General features: G+C 29.8%; 3 protein-coding genes across 3 annotated transcripts; 2 read left to right on the top strand and 1 right to left on the bottom strand.

The window, feature by feature from the left end:
• Nucleotides 1–8,929: 8,929 nt before the first annotated feature.
• On the bottom strand, nt 8,930–9,295 carry OCT59_002045 (uncharacterized protein; the record flags this gene model as incomplete). Its single annotated transcript, XM_066144222.1, has 1 exon — nt 8,930–9,295. One exon carries the CDS (start codon nt 9,293–9,295, stop codon nt 8,930–8,932), a length of 366 nt encoding a protein of 121 aa, XP_065995403.1.
• Nucleotides 9,296–13,647: 4,352 nt separating this feature from the next.
• Nucleotides 13,648–14,600, top strand: OCT59_002044 (uncharacterized protein; the record flags this gene model as incomplete). The annotated part of the gene is made up of 5 exons (XM_066144221.1): nt 13,648–13,678; nt 13,756–13,937; nt 14,003–14,042; nt 14,109–14,173; nt 14,247–14,600. 5 exons carry the CDS (start codon nt 13,648–13,650, stop codon nt 14,598–14,600), a joined length of 672 nt encoding a protein of 223 aa, XP_065995402.1.
• A 4,795-nt stretch (nt 14,601–19,395) lies between these two features.
• Nucleotides 19,396–19,626, top strand: OCT59_002043 (uncharacterized protein; the record flags this gene model as incomplete). The annotated part of the gene is made up of 1 exon (XM_066144220.1): nt 19,396–19,626. The coding sequence occupies one exon, from the start codon at nt 19,396–19,398 to the stop codon at nt 19,624–19,626; it is 231 nt and encodes a 76-aa protein (XP_065995401.1).
• Between the last annotated feature and the right edge of the window lie 758 nt (nt 19,627–20,384).

Genomic DNA, 20,384 nt, shown 5'->3' with positions numbered 1-20,384 from the left:
AATTATAGGGAATCGGTTACAACGAATCCCATAGGTGAGTTTCGAAAAATAATTTTTTGAAATTCACTTTTTTTTAATATTCAATTATAGGGAATCGGTTATAATAAATCCCATAGGTGAGTTTTGAAAAATAATTTTTCGAAACTCATTTTTTTTTATTATTCAATTGTAGAGAATCGGTTATAACGAATCCCATAGGTTAGTTTCAAAATTCTTTTTCAAAACTATTAAAAAACGTTTTTAACGTTTTTTTCTAATACACTATTATAGGGAATCGGTTACAACGAATCCTATAGGTGAGTTTCAAAAAAATTTTTTGAAACTCTTTTTTTTTAATATACAATTATATGGAATCAGTTATAACGAATCCCATAGGTGAGTTTTGAAAAATAATTTTTCGAAACTCATTTTTTTTTATTATTCAATTGTAGGGAATCAGTTATAAGTTATAATGAATCCCATAGGTGAGTTTCGAAAAATTCTTTTTCAAAACTATTAAAAAACGTTTTTAACGTTTTTTTTCTAATACACTATTATAGAGAATCGGTTACAACGAATTCCATAGGTGAGTTTCAAAAAAATTTTTTGAAACTCTTTTTTTTAATATACAATTATAGGGAATCGGTTATAACGAATCCCATAGATTAGTTTCGAAAAATAATTTTTTGAAACTATTAAAAAATGTTTTAATGTTTTTTTAAAACGTTTTTTTTAATATTCAATTATAGGGACGAATCCCATAGGTAAGTTTCGAAAAATAATTTTTTGAAACTATTAAAAAATGGTTTAACGTTTTTTTAAAATGTTTTTTTAAATATTCAATTATAGGGACGAATCCCATAGGTAAGTTTTGAAAAATTCTTTTTGAAACTATTAAAAAATGTTTTTAACGTTTTTTTTCTAATACACTATTATAGGGAATCAGTTACAACGAATCCCATAGGTGAGTTTCGAAAAAATTTTTCAAAAACTCTTTTTTTTAATATACAATTATAGGGAATCGGTTATAATGAATCCCATAGATTAGTTTTGAAAAATAATTTTTCGAAACTATTAAAAAATGTTTTAACATTTTTTTAAAATGTTTTTTTAATATTCAATTATAGGGACGATGTAATAACTGAAAATATAATAAATAAATAACGCAGTAAATCCTGTGGCGCAGTAGGTCACATGATATGGTTACACAAGAAGAAATAGTTGGGAATACAAAGTCACGTGACAAGTCACATGGCGCAGTAAGTGACGGATAAATATTTAGCCGATGGATAAATAATTAGCCAATAAAATTATATTTATAGTTTAGTTTAGTGTAACGAGAAAGTTATATGATAATACATCTTTTATTTCTTATTATTCTTAGAATTTTGATAGAGAAAGAGTAATAGATAGTAGAAATAATTTTCTTAAAATGTATAAATACAAGTAGATTTCGATAGGAAATTCCGCAGTTCAATTTTTGGAAAAATAAAAATTTTAGTTCGTCCTTAATAATAAACTAACACATTCTTTTACCTTTTTCTTATGATGAAAAAGAGACATTATTAATTTAATGTTTATTGTTATTATTAAAATTTGGGGAAACTATCGAAAAATTAATGTTTGGGTAAGAAGTTATGTTTTGTAATTTTTATAGCTAATAATTATTTTAAATCAAGCATAGATATTATTCGAACTCAACACGTCGGTGGCAACATACGATATTTTATTTTAATATCCTATGGGCGGCATGTCACAACGAATCCCATAGGTAAGTTTTGAAATATTTTTTCGAAACTATTAAAAAACATTTTAACATTTTTTTAAAACGTTTTTTTTAATATTCAATTATCAATTATAGGGACGAATCCCATAAGTAAGTTTCAAAAAATTCTTTTTAAAAACGTTTTTAATGTTTTTTTCTAATACACTATTATAGGGAATCGGTTATAACGAATCCCATAGGTAAGTTTCGAAAATTATTTTTCGAAACTATTAAAAAAACGTTAACTAACGTTTTTTTATTATTCTATTATAGAGAATCGGTTATAACGAATCCCATAGATAAGTTTCGAAAATTATTTTTCGAAACTTTTAAAAAAATGTTAACTAACGTTTTTTTTTTAATTCTATTATAGGGAATCGGTATAACAAATTCCATAGGTAAGTTTTGAAAAATATTTTTTTGAAACTATTAAAAAAATGGTAACGTTTTTTTTATTGTTATTTTCTAATTACTGTGATCTAACATTATTTAATAAAAAAAAAATTTTTGAGAAAATATGTGAAAATAAAAATTTTAAATAAAGGAGGTTTGATTATAAATTAAAATTATAATTTTAAGAAAAAATTTTCAATCTTTAAATAAGTTTGCTTATAAATAACTTTTTAAAAAACGATTTATTACACAAAATTTAAAAAGTTACTTATAAGTAAACTTATTTAAAAATTGAAAATTTTTTCTTAAAATTGTAATTTTCAGCTTATAATCATACCTCCTTTATTTGAAAATACAATAAAATTTTTATTTTCACATATTTTCTCAAAAAATTTTTTTTTTTATTAAATAATACTAGATCACAATAATTAGAAAACAGCAATAATTCTTTTATAGGGAATCAGTATAACGAATCCCATAGGTAAGTTTCGAAAAATATTTTTTTGAAACTATTAAAAAAATGTTTTTAACGTTTTTTTTTAAATGTTCTATTATAGGGAATCGGTATAACGAATCCCATAGAATCCCATAAGTAATAAGTTTCAGAAATTTTTTTTCAAAACTATTAAAAAAATGGTAATAAACATTTTTTTATTATTCTATTATAGGGAATCGGCTCTGATAGATGTATATACCAGAATCCCATAAGTAAGTTTTAACTTTTGAAACTTTTTTAAAAAAACTTTCTTTAATGTTTTTTTATTTCTTTTGTAGGGAATTTGCTCCAACCTGAATACTGGATTCCAGATAAAATTTCAGTATTAGTAGTATTTCTGATTTTGTATTTTTAATAATTAATAAATTTAAATTATTAAATGTAATTATTGTAAAATATCAAATAAATTTAAATAAAAATGTATGCAATCGGCAGATTTCTTATTGTTATAAATTTATCAAAAAGTTATCAATCGGTATACTGATATGTCAAATAGTAAATATCCAGTAAATATCCTATTGGTAACTATTAATACCCGATTATACTCTATTGAATATCCCGATTGGTATCTGAGTATCCTCCTTTTGCGCCATCTTTTGGCAGCAATCGGGTTTACCGATTGATGAAAATTTTTAAAAAAATAGGGACCAATCAGGTGGAATTCGGTCACCTGATTGGTCCCCGATTTGACATCATTCGACTAGTGATATCAAACAAGAAAGAGAATTAAAGGCGAAACAAGTATAAAAATATGGATTTAAATATTTAATAGAATCATCACAGCTGGCATTGAAAAACAAAACACAATCTTCTGTGTTGGATATGCTAAATGTTGCAATCAAACTAACACTAGTCAAACAATGTAAAATTAGAGACCAATCAGGGTCGTCGGGCTGGTAGTGTAGTCGCTATGCTCCTCCATCTTGACCTCACGGCCTCGCAGTACCTACATCCCCCCACCATGAGGTGGGAAATCCCTATATATCTGAAACAATATGAAACAAGATCTGAAACATAATAATATAAGCAAAAAAGGATAAAATAAGGGAAAAGAGAAGAAAATAAAAGAGAATCAGAGAGGGTATTTCGATGTTTCAGATGTTTCGGTAATTTTGGAAAAAGTCAGGAGAGGACAACCTTCCCAGAAAAAGTTTTGATTTTACCCCCCAGATCTGAAACTTCTGAAACATCTGAAACGAATCCGAATTTCATTCATTTTCCTATTGGAAGCAGTAAGATAGCAAACCGAGTAAACAGGTAGGTTAATAGCCCCTAGAAGGTCTATAAAGCCACAGGAGGATAACTGGGTAGGAATGCGGATTTTTAGAAAAAATATATTCGGCAATTGAAGATTAGGTAACTATAAATTAGATCCTGATTTAATAGAACGAAAAAATGACATATACCGCAGAAAAGTTAGCAACAATCTTCGGCTGCACAGTCTCTGATCTTATGGATATCAATAGGAGGACACTTCTTGAGCAATGCAGAAAGCAAAGCCCATTCAGTATTCCTAAGATTGTGGATATCTTCATTGCGGTCTGTCCGATTGATAAATTTGGCAAACATCTATTACCTAACTGCACTTGGTATACTTGGTGTAGAGACAAATTATGGAAACGGCATAAAGAAGCTGAACAAGTATATGGCAGAGCGGCAGATGAAGACAAGAAAGCTGGGAAGGCTTATTGGCAAACATTTGAGGGTGATAGAAAGAATGTCAATAAAGCTTATGAAAAATGTGAAAAAGCTCATGATAAAAAATATACCACCTTTGAAAAAATGGTAATTATAGAACAAGCTATTCTCTGTTGTGGTTTTGTAATAAGAGAATCTAACTGGGGAGAGTACTACTGGATGATGCACAACTTTGAGTTATTTAAGGATGGATTTACTCCTGAAGATGTAGGATATCCTAGCGATGATGAAGAATACTTTTAGAAGGCGGTACTAATCCGTTTTCCTCTTTTTTGCCTCCTTAAGGCATTTATCAATACACTGTTTACACGCGTCATCAGCATCTAAAATTTTCTTTCCAAGTTTTTTACACTGCCGATTATAAACCATCTGATGTCTTTTGGCTGCGGTTTCTTTTTTCTTCTCCTTAGTTTTCTTTTTGATAACCCAGTCTACTCCAGTAAAAGTATTCTTATGCATACTTCAAACTATACAGTCACCATATAAACGATAGCGGCCATTTGTGGTCATATCTTGTATTTCACTAGCAGTCTCAGTTTCCTTCTTACACTTTAGACAGTAAAATCGTGTCATCTTAAGATTTGAAGTCCGAAATCTTTCCTTTAATTTGTCACAATATGTCACATTAAGAGAATTACTACAAGTACTACAGTCTATCCGGAGTACCAGCACGAATTCTAAAAGGTGAAGAGCACTACAACCTATACAAAAAGCCCCTAAAGGAGAAGTCATCAGAGCGTCCACGAGTAGTTGTATGGAAGCCAAATGCGACGTATCAGGCAGATCTCGCAGAGATGCCAGTTGACCCCAAAGGATTCCACTATTTCCTCGTAGTGGTGGAAGTCGCGGGTAAACGAGTCGATGCAGAGCCTCTGAAGGATAAAACCGCAAATAGAGTACTAAACGGGTTTGTTAAAATCTACAGAAGAAATCGTATCAAGCCTTCAACATACCGACTGGAAACCGACTTTGGATCAGAATTCACCAATGATCAGATACGTGATTTTTTCTTGAACAGTCTAGGGGTAATGATGAGGTTCAGAGAACCAGTAAGACATAAACAACAGTCATATGCCGAACGAGCTATCCAAGCTATCCAAGAACCCCTTTTCAAACGAATGGTGGCACAGGAGTTGAAGACTGGGGTGACATCCGTGGAATGGTCAGAAGATTTCCATGATGTGGTTAGTAAAATAGATGAAATCTGGCAAAGAAATCCCCCAGACATTCCGACTGGGTCACCCAAAGTATCAAAGATAACAGAACTTCTCTCTGAGAGAACACGTGTCCTAGTCAAGGTAGACGAACCTATTTCAGTGCTCGGTAATAAACTTCATGGAAAATTCTGTACAGGAGACATAAGATGGAATCCCAATATTCGTGTAATCAAAAAAATGATACTCACACACGAACAGCCTCCTATATATCTCCTTAACGGACTACACAAGCGACTAGGTGTATCCAGATATGCGTACACCCGAAAAGAGTTGCAGGTTGTTCCAGAAAATGAACGTCCTCCACCTGACTCCGTGATAAGAGGGCAATCCAAAAGATTTGTACCTGAGCGGATACTTCAGCATCGCATCAGAAAAGGCCAGGACCAGTATCTAGTTAAGTGGGAGCGATACTCAAATACCAAAGCCACTTGGGAACCCGCTAGTAGATTAGAGGAGGATGTTCCCAATTTAATCCGCAAGTTTTGGGAATAAAAAATAAATATTCCCTATTTTTTATTTTCTCGATTCACGTCAGAAACTATTGGGATAAAAACATTCTTTCCACTACAGGTAAGGGCGATATGTTTACGTGATTCATGGACATCATAATTGTAACGTTTCAGACACGTCCGGCTTAACCCAATCTCCCTATGCTTGTAATCACTTAAAACCGCGAGATTCTCAGTGATTACACAATCAGGGGTAAGTTTGATTGACACATCCTTTACTATGCCAAATGTCCTACCAGATCCCAGAGCGCCGGATATGTTATGTGTAATACTCTTGTCGATATCTAACCTAATTCCTCAGCGACTTCCTTCTGAATAAAAGACGCGTTAGCACAAGTGTCAGCTAAACATTGAATTGCTATCCCATTGACCTCCCCATCCAGCGCTAAACGATTTTTAGTATTCTCCAAACAAGCTATGTCAATATCCATCAGGTCGTCTTTCCTGATATCTTTTTCTTGTTTCTTCTCAACTAGGTCCTCCAGAATCTGTGTACTTTTACAAACAGACTTTAACTCTTCCCGAAGAATCTTGCGGAGTAATTTCCTAAAATCTGCTGACCTTAACAAACTTAATGAGTCATTCTTAGTGATGGCTTTTATAGGTGTGAGCTTACTACTAGTAACCTTCACAGGAATCTTAATAGGAGTCATTTTAACTGATTTTTTTAGAGCCGATTTAAGAAGTTTTGAGATACAGTCTGACCTAGATATAACGAACCCACAATATAATGAACTCTTGACTTACCAAACTTTTTTTTAAAAACCGGTTTCATATTATTTAAAAAAATCTCGATATACCGAATTTCATATAAACTCGATATAACGTATACTGAACTTTTATGATTTACCGTTTATAATAAAGCATATAAAAAAATTCTTTATATACCGAACTTGATCACGTAGTTGAAATTTCACATAATTTATACTGTTAAATCTTAATTTCTGGCCAAAATTAATATTCTTTAATCACGTGATAACTTTATATACTGAACTGCTACTGTAAAACTTATGGAGTTCGACACGAAAAAAATTTACATACCGAACTTCTACTATATAACGAACTTTTGCTCTTGAACCGCGAGTTCGTTATATCGAGGTTTGACTGTACTTACGCCCTTATCTGAGTTTACTTTTTTTTTGTACTTCGAACTACACAAATCCGAAAACCACCTTCCTCGTCTGGAATAATTTTCAAGTCATCAAAACTCGCGGTATTAGTATCAATATCCATAGCATCATCGTTAAGATCGAGGTTTCTCATTGCTCGGGCTAATTCCAGATCATCGCGTCTATCTTTAGCCTTCTGAAGTCGCTTTGGAAATCTTTTAGACGTATCGTATCCCATAATAAGATCAATAACATGTTGATCATCCTCCCTAGTCCATTCAGGAGCATCAGGGTCATCACCAACATCAGGTAATAGATCATCCCAATCAGGATCAGGATAATCATTATCTTCTTGTTGGACAACACGTGGCTGTGGCTTCGGCTGAACAGGTTTAATCTATTATCTATAGACCGGTGGTTTACGAACTGGCTTAGATGCTTGTAATTATTTAAATTGCACCTGAAAATTCTTGGTAAGTTCCTCAGCTTGTGCTTTGAGCAATTCTTGTAATCGTTCTTGAGTAATAACGTCTGTTGATCTTTGTATTACAGCGCCTTCATGTGGAGTCACGGGATAAGTATAGCCAGCCAATTCCTCTTTTTTAGCCTTTTCAATACCCTGGCGTTTTTGTAATCTATAGAACATTTCGCATTTTCATCGCTCAAGATCACTCAATCTATCGATTAATATATTAAGAGGTGCTGCCCCTATTCTAAAAGCTTCAATAACGTTTTCCGGCAAAAGTCCTCTATAAAACTGGTCAGTAACCATGATTTGATTATATCCTACAATATTCCCAGCCCTCTCAACTCGCTTATAGTAAGATCGAACAGGTTTACCTTGTTCCTGGTAAAGATTACTAAATCGTATCTAAAATCTTTCTTCCACGATGGTTGGAAAATTTGTGCGTATATGCATAAATGCTTAATCCAAGAAAATCCCCTATAAGACTATCGGTTGATTCTGGACAGCAGCATTAAATGAACCTCCATGATTTCCCAACCTATTAACGGGTTGATGAGTAGGACGTCTGCCCGCACGCCTCTACTGCTCTTCAACTTTAAAATTCGGTCTAACAATATCAGCACGTGATGGAAAAAATGCATCTCCAACAGTTACCGCTGCATTACCTGCAATTCTTGCATATGCATCAGCATCAGATCCGGGTAAGTAAGTACCAACATGTATTCCATTAACAACTTCAGGAATAGCCAAAGCTCTGAATGCTTAACGAGTGGCACCAGCTCCACCATTTGCAGCAGCCACTAACTGAATACTTGAGAGTTCCCAATTTTATCCAGTAAGTTCTGCATTAAAACATCTCGCTGCTTCATCTCTCATACAGCTACGAAGAACCCCTATCGTTCTCACCCAACCAGGAGGCGCACCGGTATTGTCCAATGGATCAATACCAACGGTATTAATATACCTAAAAAGTTATCAATAAAAAGATTAAGATCTATATCTTTCCGACCATGAAATATAGGGGCAGCTATACCAACGGCAGCCATATCGTATTTTGTGGATGGTTGAGAGGAGGTGGAGGAGGGTTCAATTGTCTAATTCGAAACCATTGTACTTGAATACGCAGAGTGGCTATTTGTTGGAAAAGTCGATTCCTAAGACGTCCCAATATCCGAATTCCAAAAAGAACCTGATTATTAGCATATACAAGCTGATTTCGTGCTGCATCAAGCTCGCCTAAAGCTCTATTACGGTCACCTATAGCTCTATTACGTTCTCCTCTCATAAGATTATATTACTACTGAAGACGATGATTAGTCATCCGCATACCACCAAACTCACGTTCCAATTCAGCCAAATTAGCTTCTAAACCAGTAATAGTATCTCGTACGATATTTAGCTCATCTTGTGTAAGACCTAACAAACCTGTTTGAACCTTGAATTCATCTTGTAATTCATCGCATTCTTTTCGAGATTGATCGCGTTCTCCTTTTAATGTATCGCGTTCTTCGTATATTTCTTTACAGCGATGAATTAATAAATTAAGAGCATGTTTAAGACGATGGTTTGCATTTTGTACATCTTGATTAACAACCATGCGATCGCTGACAGTTAAAAAATCTGTTAAATCTTTAATTATCGCAACTAATGGTATATTATTCATATTACACAAATCCCTACCCTATAAAAAATATGCACACTGTTTATATACTGTATATTCGCATCTTTGATACTGTTCGCAATTTTATATACTGCACATCAGTATTATGTATACTGTTCGCAAAATGCCAATAATAAAAAATGTAACAAAGTATACGGTGAATAGACTGTATGATACGGTATTTTAATTTCATACATTTGTAACGTATATTGTATAAATATATTTCTACTGTATATCAGTATTTTGTATACTGTTCGCAAAATATGGATACGGTATATTAAATTCATATGTCTATAACATATCATTCATTTCTGCTATAGATACGGTATATTAAATCATATGTTTATAACGTATTTTACTGTGAATAATGGATACGGTATATTAAAATCCTTATATTCTACTACTTGATCTACCATTGCGCGAACTTTTCTTGCTATTGTTCGAAGTAGTCATCAGCAAATTTAATTGGGCATAATATTACGTAAGTTATGATGTCCGTAAATTTACGGAGTAAACATACGTAAGTTTATGGGTATTGTAAACTTCCGGAATATTATAGCATATACTTTTGCAAATTTTACGTACTGTAATCGTTGCAGAATATTACGCTCGAAATCCTTCAAAAATTTATGTACCGGAATCATTACAAAATATTACGCTCGAAATCCTTCGCAAGTTTTATGTACCATAATCGTTGCGAAATATTATGCTCGAAATCCTTTAAAAATTTACGTACCGGAATCGTTACAAAATATTACGCTCGAAATCCTTCGCAAGTTTTACGTACCGTAATCGTTACAAAATATTACGCTCGAAATCCTTCAAAAATTTACGTACCGGAATCGTTACAAAATATTACACTCGAAATCCTTCGCACCTAGAGTTTCAAACCGGATTTATTTTTAAATCCGGATTAGATATGAATAAACCAGATGCCTTCAGATTTTTCAAAAAGATTGGAACACTTAGCAAAATTTAAAGAACTCAGAAATATTCGGTAAAGTTAAAATTATACGCTAATTCTGCGGCTTATATGAAAAGTGTTATGCTCAGTTATACATGCGCCATGTTGTATGCATAAATCGGGTATAGTTCATGATAATCTTAATCTTTGAATCTTACCTGTCTTTACTAATAAAAAATTTTTTTTTCAGCGAGACTTTTCCCAATTTAACATTTAAAAAGCTTTCTGCAAGATATAAAGAACGTTTTTGTTAATGCTCCTACACGAAGACGTACACAGTTCACTTAAAAGAACATGGAATTGCATCACCACGTAAAATTCCGTTACTTAATGCAACACGGTGGAATTCTTAGTTTCAACTGATTTTTTATGCTAAAGATTATATGAAGCTGAATTGCAAGTTAATACCTGAAATGAAAAAAATAGCGAAAATTCATGCTATTTTACAAGATAATCAACAAAGGGGTAATTACCATCAGGGTAGTAATTACTACTATTTTTCATTTTATCTCACCTTTTTCAAAAGAATTTGTTCATACTCTCAATTTTTTTCAACAAAAAAATTCGCCTATTTTCCCTTTTATTGACCACGACTTCAGCATCTTGATTCTTACTTACAGCTAGTTTTTTGTTAATTTAGTTTTTTTTTCATATTTTTTGCTTTATTAAGCTAATTAACCAACAAAATATCACCAATAAACAAAATCAAAATACAAAATCAAAATTTTAGTTTATTACAAACATATTTTATAAATTTTATCACAACAAAAAATCATCGTTCCTGATACGTATATGTGATATCTGCTTCGAATTTTACTGAATAACTACATATGTATACTTTTTTAGTATTCGCATCAGGATTCAATCAGATTTATCAAAAAATTTGCCGACGGGCTTTAATTTATTGGTTTTTATATTTTATGTTTATTTTACTGAAAATTTTTGGATACTTTTAAAATATATCATGTTTTTCTGCAGTTTCGATCTTTGTTCTACGTACTATTTTAGACCCTGATCGATATTTGTTTCACATACTATTTTAGACCCTGATCGATATTTGTTTCACATACTATTTTAGACTCTAATCCACATACATTGATATTGGTTTCACGTAGGTATATTTATAATAACCCGAGTATGATTAATACTTTTTCTTAGATTTTTTTTATATCCACATATGTAGACCCAAATCCACGTGTCCTTTTCCACATACATCGATTTGATTCCACGTAGGTACAAAAAATTTGCTGACGGGCTTTAATTTATTGGTTTTTATATATTATGTTTATTTTACTGAAAATTTTTGGATACTTTTTAAATATATCATATTTTTCTGGGAATCGATTTTTGTTCTACGTACCATTTTAGACCCTGATCGATATTTGTTCCACGTACTATTTTAGACCCTGATCCACATACATTGATATTGGTTCCACATAGGTACATTTAATAACTTCTGGGTATGATTTATACTTCTTCTTAGATTTTTTTATATCCACATATATATTTAATAATTCGTAACCATTAATATTGATTGAGCTCAGGGATTTGTTTTTATTTTTTATATTGGCATTAACAGGTCGCAGAAAAAATGAAAATTTTTATATATTTTCAAAATTTATCATTTTTTCCGACTTTTACAGTACTATTTTAGTCCCTGATCCACGTATGTACATTCATAATAATTCATAACCATTAAATATTATTAAGCTTTTCCACATACATCGATATTGGTTCCACGTGGTTACATTTATAGCAACTTCTAAGTTTTTCCTAATTTAGATTTTTTTATATCCACGTATGTACATTTAATATTCATAAATACCGTAAAATAAAGACTTGCTCAATATTTTTTTTCGTGAGGATTCTTACCTTATCATAAATTTTATAATTCTCTATTATCATCAACATTACAAATATATCCAGAGATAGATCAGAATTTCGAAATAAAATTCAAAAACTTCTATCGGCGGGTGAAGTAACATCAAACAAACGCCAAGGTATTGAAAGTAGTATGAGTAGCACAAGTAGAGGACCCCGAATAATACTGATATAACTCACAAACGGGTTTGCGTAGAGTTTATATGAAATTACTTTTTAAACCCATAAATTGAGTTTGTGTAGATCGGTCAATTTTGGGATAACTCACATATCACGTTTACGTAGAGTTTATAAATATATTGCATTATATGTTGATCAATTGTATAATATTGATAGTAGTAAATAAAAATTAAGTTGCGCAAAACCATTAAGGATGGGTCCGTAATATATTTATGAAATTTGCAATATTACGGATTTTGGTAATTAATTGTATATAGTAACAAAAAGTAATGCATTTCGCATTATTTTAATATTTTTTAATAAAAAAAAAGTGCGAAATGCACTACTTTAACAAAAAATGGTGAATTTCGCACCATTTTATTAACATTTTAATAGAAAAAAGTGCGAAACGCACAATTTTAATAAATAATTGGTGAGTTTCGCACCATTTAATTAATATTTTAATATAAAAAAGTGCGAAACGTACCATTTTATTAATATTTTAATAGAAAAAGTGCGAAACGCACCATTTTATTAATAATTTAATAGAAAAGCGCGAAACACACCATTTTAACAAAAAATTGTGAGTTTTGCACATTTTATTAATATTTTAATATAAAAAAGTGCGAAACGCACCATTTTAACAAAAAAATGGAGAGTTTCGCACCATTTTATTAATATTTTAATATAAAAAAGTGTGAAACGCATCATTTTGACAAATAAATGGAGAGTTTCGCACTATTTTATTAATATTTTAATATAAAAAAGTGTGAAACGCACCATTTTGACAAATAAATGGAGAGTTTCGCACCATTTTATTAATATTTTAATATAAAAAAGTGCGAAACACACTATTTTGACAAATAAATGGTGAGTTTCGCACCATTTTATTAATATTTTATTATAAAAAAGTGCGAAACGCACTATTTTAACAAATAAATGGTGAGTTTCGCATGATATTATTAATATTTTAATAGAAAAAGTGTGAAACGCACCATTTTAACAAATAAATGGTGAGTTTCGCATGATTTTATTAATATTTTAATAGAAAAAGTGCAAAACACACCATTTTAACAAATAAATGGTGATTTTCGCACCATTTTATTAATATTTTAATAGAAAAAAGTGCGAAACACACTATTTTAATATAAAATGGTGAGTTTTGCATGATTTTATTAATATTTTAATAGAAAAAATGTGAAATGAATTATATTAGTAACAAAAATTTTTTTGAACTAAGATTTGGATTTGCGTAGCGTTACTATGAAAAAAAAGTTGCGTAGAGTTAATAGTAAATGCATGCCGATCATTTGTGAGTTATATTAGTATTATTCAGAGTCCTACGAGTAGCATGAGCGAAAATAGCTATGAAGTTTTTAATGGTATGCAAATATTTGAATATTATCGTTTTTTAAAATTATGATAATTTATATTTTATAACAAAAATTTATTTTATTAGAACAACTCATAAAACTCAACAAAAAGGTTGATAATATGATAGAACAAAATAAACAGTTCAACACTAAATTAATTGAAGAGAACGTAAAAACCAATAAACATTTGGAATTTTTATGCAATAGAATGAAGCATATTGAGGAGATGGTCGAATCTGATAATTCCGGTGATAATAATTTCATAAAGGTTAGTCTAGCTTTTTTAAATTTTAAAGTCATATACATATTATAACTCAAATTATATTTCTTTAGACCATAATAAAAGATGTTGCTAAAGCAACATTTAATATAAGTATATACCCTACCAAAGAAGAATTATGAGAAGCAACTGAGGAATTTCTCAAAATTCGACATCAAGACTTTTACAACAAATTCACTAAAACGCAGTGGATTTCATATTTTAACAACAAAATTTGTCCAGAAGTAAATTTTTTATATTTAATATTTACGTTTAGAAAACTAATAAATAATAATAATCTTTTTTTTTTAATAAAAGCTTCTATCAAAACAAAGATCCCTACGAAGTTGCTTGACAACTAAAGCTAGAGATGCTTTATTCAGCTATTTTGGAGAAGTAATTTTGCCACCCATCAATACTAACACTTCATCAGCAGGGATAATTGAATGGAAAAATCATCCTGCAGTGGCTGAATGTTACAATAAACTTTTTAATCAAAATGGAAGTTTGGGCATGCTTACGCGAATACTTGAAAGAGTATTCGCTGGAGAATATCCATCTTCTTTGCATCTCGCCTTCGTAACAGCCACGTTCGCAGTATTATTGGACCTAAAGTCTAAAACAATACAAACAAATGAAAATACAATGAAAAATAAAATAGAATACGAATAAATTAACAGACGGCAAAAACTAAAAAATATATTGATTCCGTAAGTAAAAAAATTCTTCTTTTTTGATAATATTATATCCTTTTTCCTTTAAAGGTTCTGACTAATTAATATAATTCTTTTCTATATTACTAAATTTAACAAGTGTGCATGTTTTTCAATTTTGAATGGGGAGGTGCTGATGAAAATATGTTTTTTTTAAAGTAAAAGGCTTAGCAAGAATTTTATATACAAAAATTTGCAAATTTTTTGTAACAAACCAAATAAAATTTTCAATTCAATAATAAATTTAAGGCAAATTTGACTTTTTACTTCATGTGCCAATCTCTGGAAATAATTGAAATATGATCGGCTTTTATCGGCCGATTATTTATCCAATTCTAGTAAAATTTTATTCAATTCGGCTGATTCGGGACCAAAGATTTTTAAAGAAAACTTCAATAAAATAAAAACAATAAAATAAAAACGTATTTTGTAGTGAAAAAACATATTTTTTATTAATTACGTGCAAAAAAAAGATCAAAGTAACAAATTTTTGTGGATCGGCTGATCTTAATGAGATTCACGGCCGTATGATAAATAATTTTATATGTAAATATGCCCATTTTTACTGAAGGAAATAAAAATTTGCGTATAAATACGGTCATTTTTACCAAAGGCAATAGCAAGTAAATAATTCAAATCCTATACAAATACCTTAAAATGATACCCCAGGAATGCCCATATTGCTCAAGAATATTTTCCTCCAAATCTGGATATACTCAACATGTTAAACATTGTGTTCCTCCTGTAATTGTTAGTGATAGTGAATCGGATCTCGTAACTGATATTAATATGTTGTGACATGCCGCCCATAGGATATTAAAATAAAATATCGTATGTTGCCACTGACGTGTTGAGTTCGAATAATATCTATGCTTGGTTTAAAATAAATATTAGCTATAAAAATTACAAAACATAATTTCTTACCCAAACATTAATTTTGCGATAGTTTCCCCAAATAATAATAATAACAATAAACATTAAATTAATAATGTCTCTTTTTCATCATAAGAAAAAGGTAAAAGAATGTGTTAATTTATTATTAAGGGCGAACTAAAATTTTTATTTTTTATTTTCAAAAATTTGAACTGCAGAATTTCCTATCGAAATCCACTTGTATTTATACATTTTAAGAAAATCATTTCTACTATCTACTATTCTTTCTCTATCAAAATTCTAAGAATAATAAGAAATAAAAGATGTATTATCATATAACTTTCTCGTTATACTAAACTAAACTATAAATATAATTTTATTGGCCAATTATTTACCCATCGGTTAATTATTTATCCTTTGGCTAATTATTTATCCTTATTCTATTTTATTGTATTTTCGGTTATTACATTTATCCTCCTCTTGAAAAATTTATGTCCCATAAATTAAGAATCGAATTTGGGTCTCAAACATATTATATTATTATATATGGTTCAAATATTTCTCTATCAAAATATTCCTTTAATAATTCTCCATTTACTGGTCTTCTTAAAATTCTTCCATTTAATTCTTTAATTTTGTATGATCCGTTTATTATTACTTTATGTATATAGTATAGTCCCTTCCATTTTTCTTCTAGTTTTCCTGTATGTGTTTTGTATTTCGCAGCGTCAAAGTATAATACTTTATCTCTTATTTGAAAGTTTTGTTTTCGTTTTCCAATTTTATCATGATATTTCTTTTGTTGTTCTTGTGCTTTTTCAATATTCTTCTTTGCTTTATTTCTTCTTATTGGTAATTCTTCAATTAGACTGTTAATTCTTTGTATTATTGTAACTTTTTTATCTTCTAAATTTAATAATGTCTTTATTTCTTTTCCATATATTAAATATCCTGGTTTTAACTTTGTTGAATCATTCTTCTTTGTTCTACACGTGAATAAAACCTCTCTTCCTCCATTTAAAATGTTTAAAAGGTTAAGGTGTTGTAAAGATTAAAGTGTTATATCCATTCTAAAACATCCTGATAATTTGTAATTATATATTATATTTATTAACTTTCCATTTCCTATCATTAATTTAATCTTTATATTCTCATATTCATTTAGCCTTCTCTTCTAATGTTTCATAAAAATATCCTATATTTTCTCTCAATTTATTTGTTTGATTTTCTACCATTATTTTCTCATCTTTTAGGCTTGTCATTCATCTTAAATTTAGCGACTAATTTTTGTCGATCATTTTCATTAACATTTCTAAAAATAGATCTCTAATTTTAGTAGATCACTATATTTAGATTCCATTAACCTAATTTGTTATTTTAGCCCTTCAATCTATCATGTTTCACTATTTAAAATATTTTTCCTTTGTTTCAAAAATAATTCTTCTTACTCCAGAAATTTTCCACATGTCACCATACGTTTTATATTATTATTTCTAATTAATTTTTATTATTATCCAATTATATTTTCTTAATATTGCGCAATTTTTCTTCATAATTTTTCTATCGTAATACTCATGCCTGATCTCTTAATTTTATCATTTATCTCGATAAATTCTTTGTCCTCAAAATAATTTATTTTTACGTGTTTTACATGTTTTACGCGTATTATCTTCCATTTAAATATCCATAAAATTCTACTTATTCACACTCCTTTTTCTTCCCACATTATTTTCATTTTTATTATTATTATTATTTTATTTTATTTTATTATTATTATTTTTTTTTTAACTCCATTTTTCCTATACTATTTTATTTCAACTTCCTACGCTGTGATTTTAATTTTTCTTAGGTAAGCAGCGCTAAAGACGGCTGGTTCTATAATGGACTTGGAGAGTCCAAACCTCTGCACATTATACGTGTATACTTTTATAGTCCCTAAAGTATAATAAGATATGTTTGGCTCGGTGCCTGAGAACGTCCCGCTACAGTTTTAATGATACTGCTTATAAGATTGTCAGAAGTCTAAGGGTTTCAAGGAATATCTCAGTTATGCCGAAATGGAATGCGAAACAGATGTCTCCTTCTGACTTGAACGTACTCTCTATTTATTTTAGGTTTTTCGTCTCATATCTCTCTGTCCAACAAAATCACTCTTTCAATTAATCAGCTGACTTGTCGATCATCTAATCTATTGATCATCTCATCTATTTGATTACGCCATTATTTTACTAATTGTAGATCAATTCAATTTTGTAAGTGTTCCTCGTGGTTATTTTCTAATTCTTTCCTATTACCTCGCAATTCTTATTAATATTTTCTCATAAAATTTTCTACTTTTCTTTTTACTTTTTTTTTTTTTTTAAATTTTATGCTTTATTATTCTTTCAACAATTTCATAATGTCTCTCGTAACTTTCTGTTTCACTATATTTCTCGACTTATTGGTGAGTAATTTATTATTTCAAAAGAAAATGATTATTATTCTATTTAATATTCTTTAATCTAACTTTACACTTTTCAATAATTTTCTTAGTATCTTCGTTATAATTCTCATGGTATATACTTTTTAGCTTGTTATTCCTCTCTTCTATTCCTATATAGTAAGTATTATTAAACTCCTTTCTCTTTTCTTTTCTTTTAAATACTCTTCTTTTCTTTATAATAATCCAACTCAACCAAAAATTATTTTCTATTCTATAGGTATATTTTCTTTATTTTTTATTCTCTTGTCATGTGACTCTTCTTTCAATTAAACTGAATATGCTTTTAGATTCTACAGGTAAGCAGCGCTAAAGTTTTAGATCAGTTTTAATGATACTACTTACAGTCAATATTCGTATCGAGTAGTTAGTTATAGGCGATTAGATGCCTCGTAAGGGGTTAAGGGCGTAAAATTTTCAATCATTAACAAACTATAACTAACTCTTGCCAACCCTTTAAAACTCTCTTCTTTCTCGCATTTCCCTTTTCCTTTATTATTATTTTCTTCATCGTTGTGCGCTCCTCGTTCTGTACGATGTCCCCATTACTTTATTAGGTATGCGATACTCCATTTCAAAGACTTTTACGAACTTGACCTCCTTCAACACATGATAACGACATTAAGAATTATTGCATTTCCTCTAATCTTTATATTCATTTTATTTCAGAACAGTCTTCTTTATATATATATTTTATATTCTCTCTTATTTACAATATCGTTATTCTATATCATAATAAATTTTCATATTGCTTCTTCTAAATTTAAATTATTCCGCGTTATTCCAGAATTTTCCAGATTTCTTAATTTTCCCGTTGTAATAATTTCAAAGATGATCATCATACTTTACTTTTCTATTAACATCTCTTCTTTCTAGTTTTCTTTATCTTCTTGTATTCCTCACAACTTTATTATATATTACTTATATTTCTGTATCATATATATCAATTAATAAAATATTAATTCTATCATTAATTTGTTAAATATGAAATTTACACGTTGTAGCCATAGATACTGAAGTAATCGCATAATATGGAGGAATAATATGGAATAAAAGATCAAACGATAGAAAGTCACATGATTGGATAAAATTAACCAGAAAGGATAAACTTTTAGGAGAAGGAATGATCTACATGATGTAATGTTTATTAAATGATTAACGGAGAACCAATAGATCAAGTAGGGAGTTGATCGATGTGGCTTAGCAACCAGTTTATCAAGTTCAACAATAGGAACAATTAGGAGGAGTAATCATAAGCCACAAATGATAAATCATATAAAAAGGAAGGATAGCGAATTAAAGGAACAAAAAAAATAGGAACATGTAAAATATTGATGAACTGCAGCCGCAGTAGAAGAATAGCTGACGAGACGCAGTAGAAAAGATAGCACAGCCACAAAAGATGGATCTTTACGATATAATATTTGAAAGATTATTTTATTTTAAAGAAAAGATAGCACAGCCACAAAAGATGGATCTTTACGATATAATATTTGAAAGATTATTTTATTTTAAAGAAAAGATAGCACAGCCACAAAAGATGGATCTTTACGATATAATATTTGAAAGATTATTTTATTTTAAAGAAAAGATAGCACAGCCACAAAAGATGGATTATATCTTTACGACATAATATTTGAAAGATTATTTTGAAGAAAAGATAGCGTATTAAAAATAGTATAACATATTAGAAAAGATAATATATAAATAGCATATAAGATAGCGCATAAAAGGGAACACATAACATAAAATATTAGAAAGAAATAAGAAGTAAGAAAAGAAAGAATAAGAAAGTTGGTTTAAATAGGAGCGGAATGGGAGGTGAATTCGACAGTCGTCAGATACGATGTAAAACTTTAAGTAAATTAGTTAATTGTGAATTTTATGAGGAATAAATAAAATACCCTTTATATGAAAATTAATTGTTTCGATTGTTTTTGTTACTATTTTCTTATGATGAAAAAGTAATTTTGTTTAATTAATTGTTAGTAGAGCGTAATATTATTTTAAAGGTAATAGGTTCGCCCTAAACTTTATTGTAATGTTCGCTTAATTAATTTTAATTGGATAAATTTATGGTGAATTTAATGTTATAACAAGAATTATGAAATGAATAAAATATAAACTTTTGTAAAGAGAACTACCGTAAACTTGAAAGAAGAGAAAATATGAAATACCGTGGCGAGAGCTATTTGAAAGTTAAGTAGTAATAAAACTAAACCAAGCAAGAATATTAATGTTTCGCTGAGAGCACATATAACAGAAGCTGGGGACTTTGTTTACCGCCGGGTGGCAGACGGAGGTGACAACGTGATTCTGTTCAACATAAATCTATAACTCAAAAATAAAATTCCTTTTCAGTGACCAATTATTTTCTCAATAATTTCCAAC

This window comes from Rhizophagus irregularis, chromosome 10 (genome assembly GCF_026210795.1).
Source record: "Rhizophagus irregularis chromosome 10, complete sequence".
Taxonomy (NCBI): domain Eukaryota; kingdom Fungi; phylum Glomeromycota; class Glomeromycetes; order Glomerales; family Glomeraceae; genus Rhizophagus; species Rhizophagus irregularis.
The sequence above is the reverse complement of the archived record's forward strand: the minus strand, read 5'-3'. Positions and strand labels throughout refer to the sequence as shown.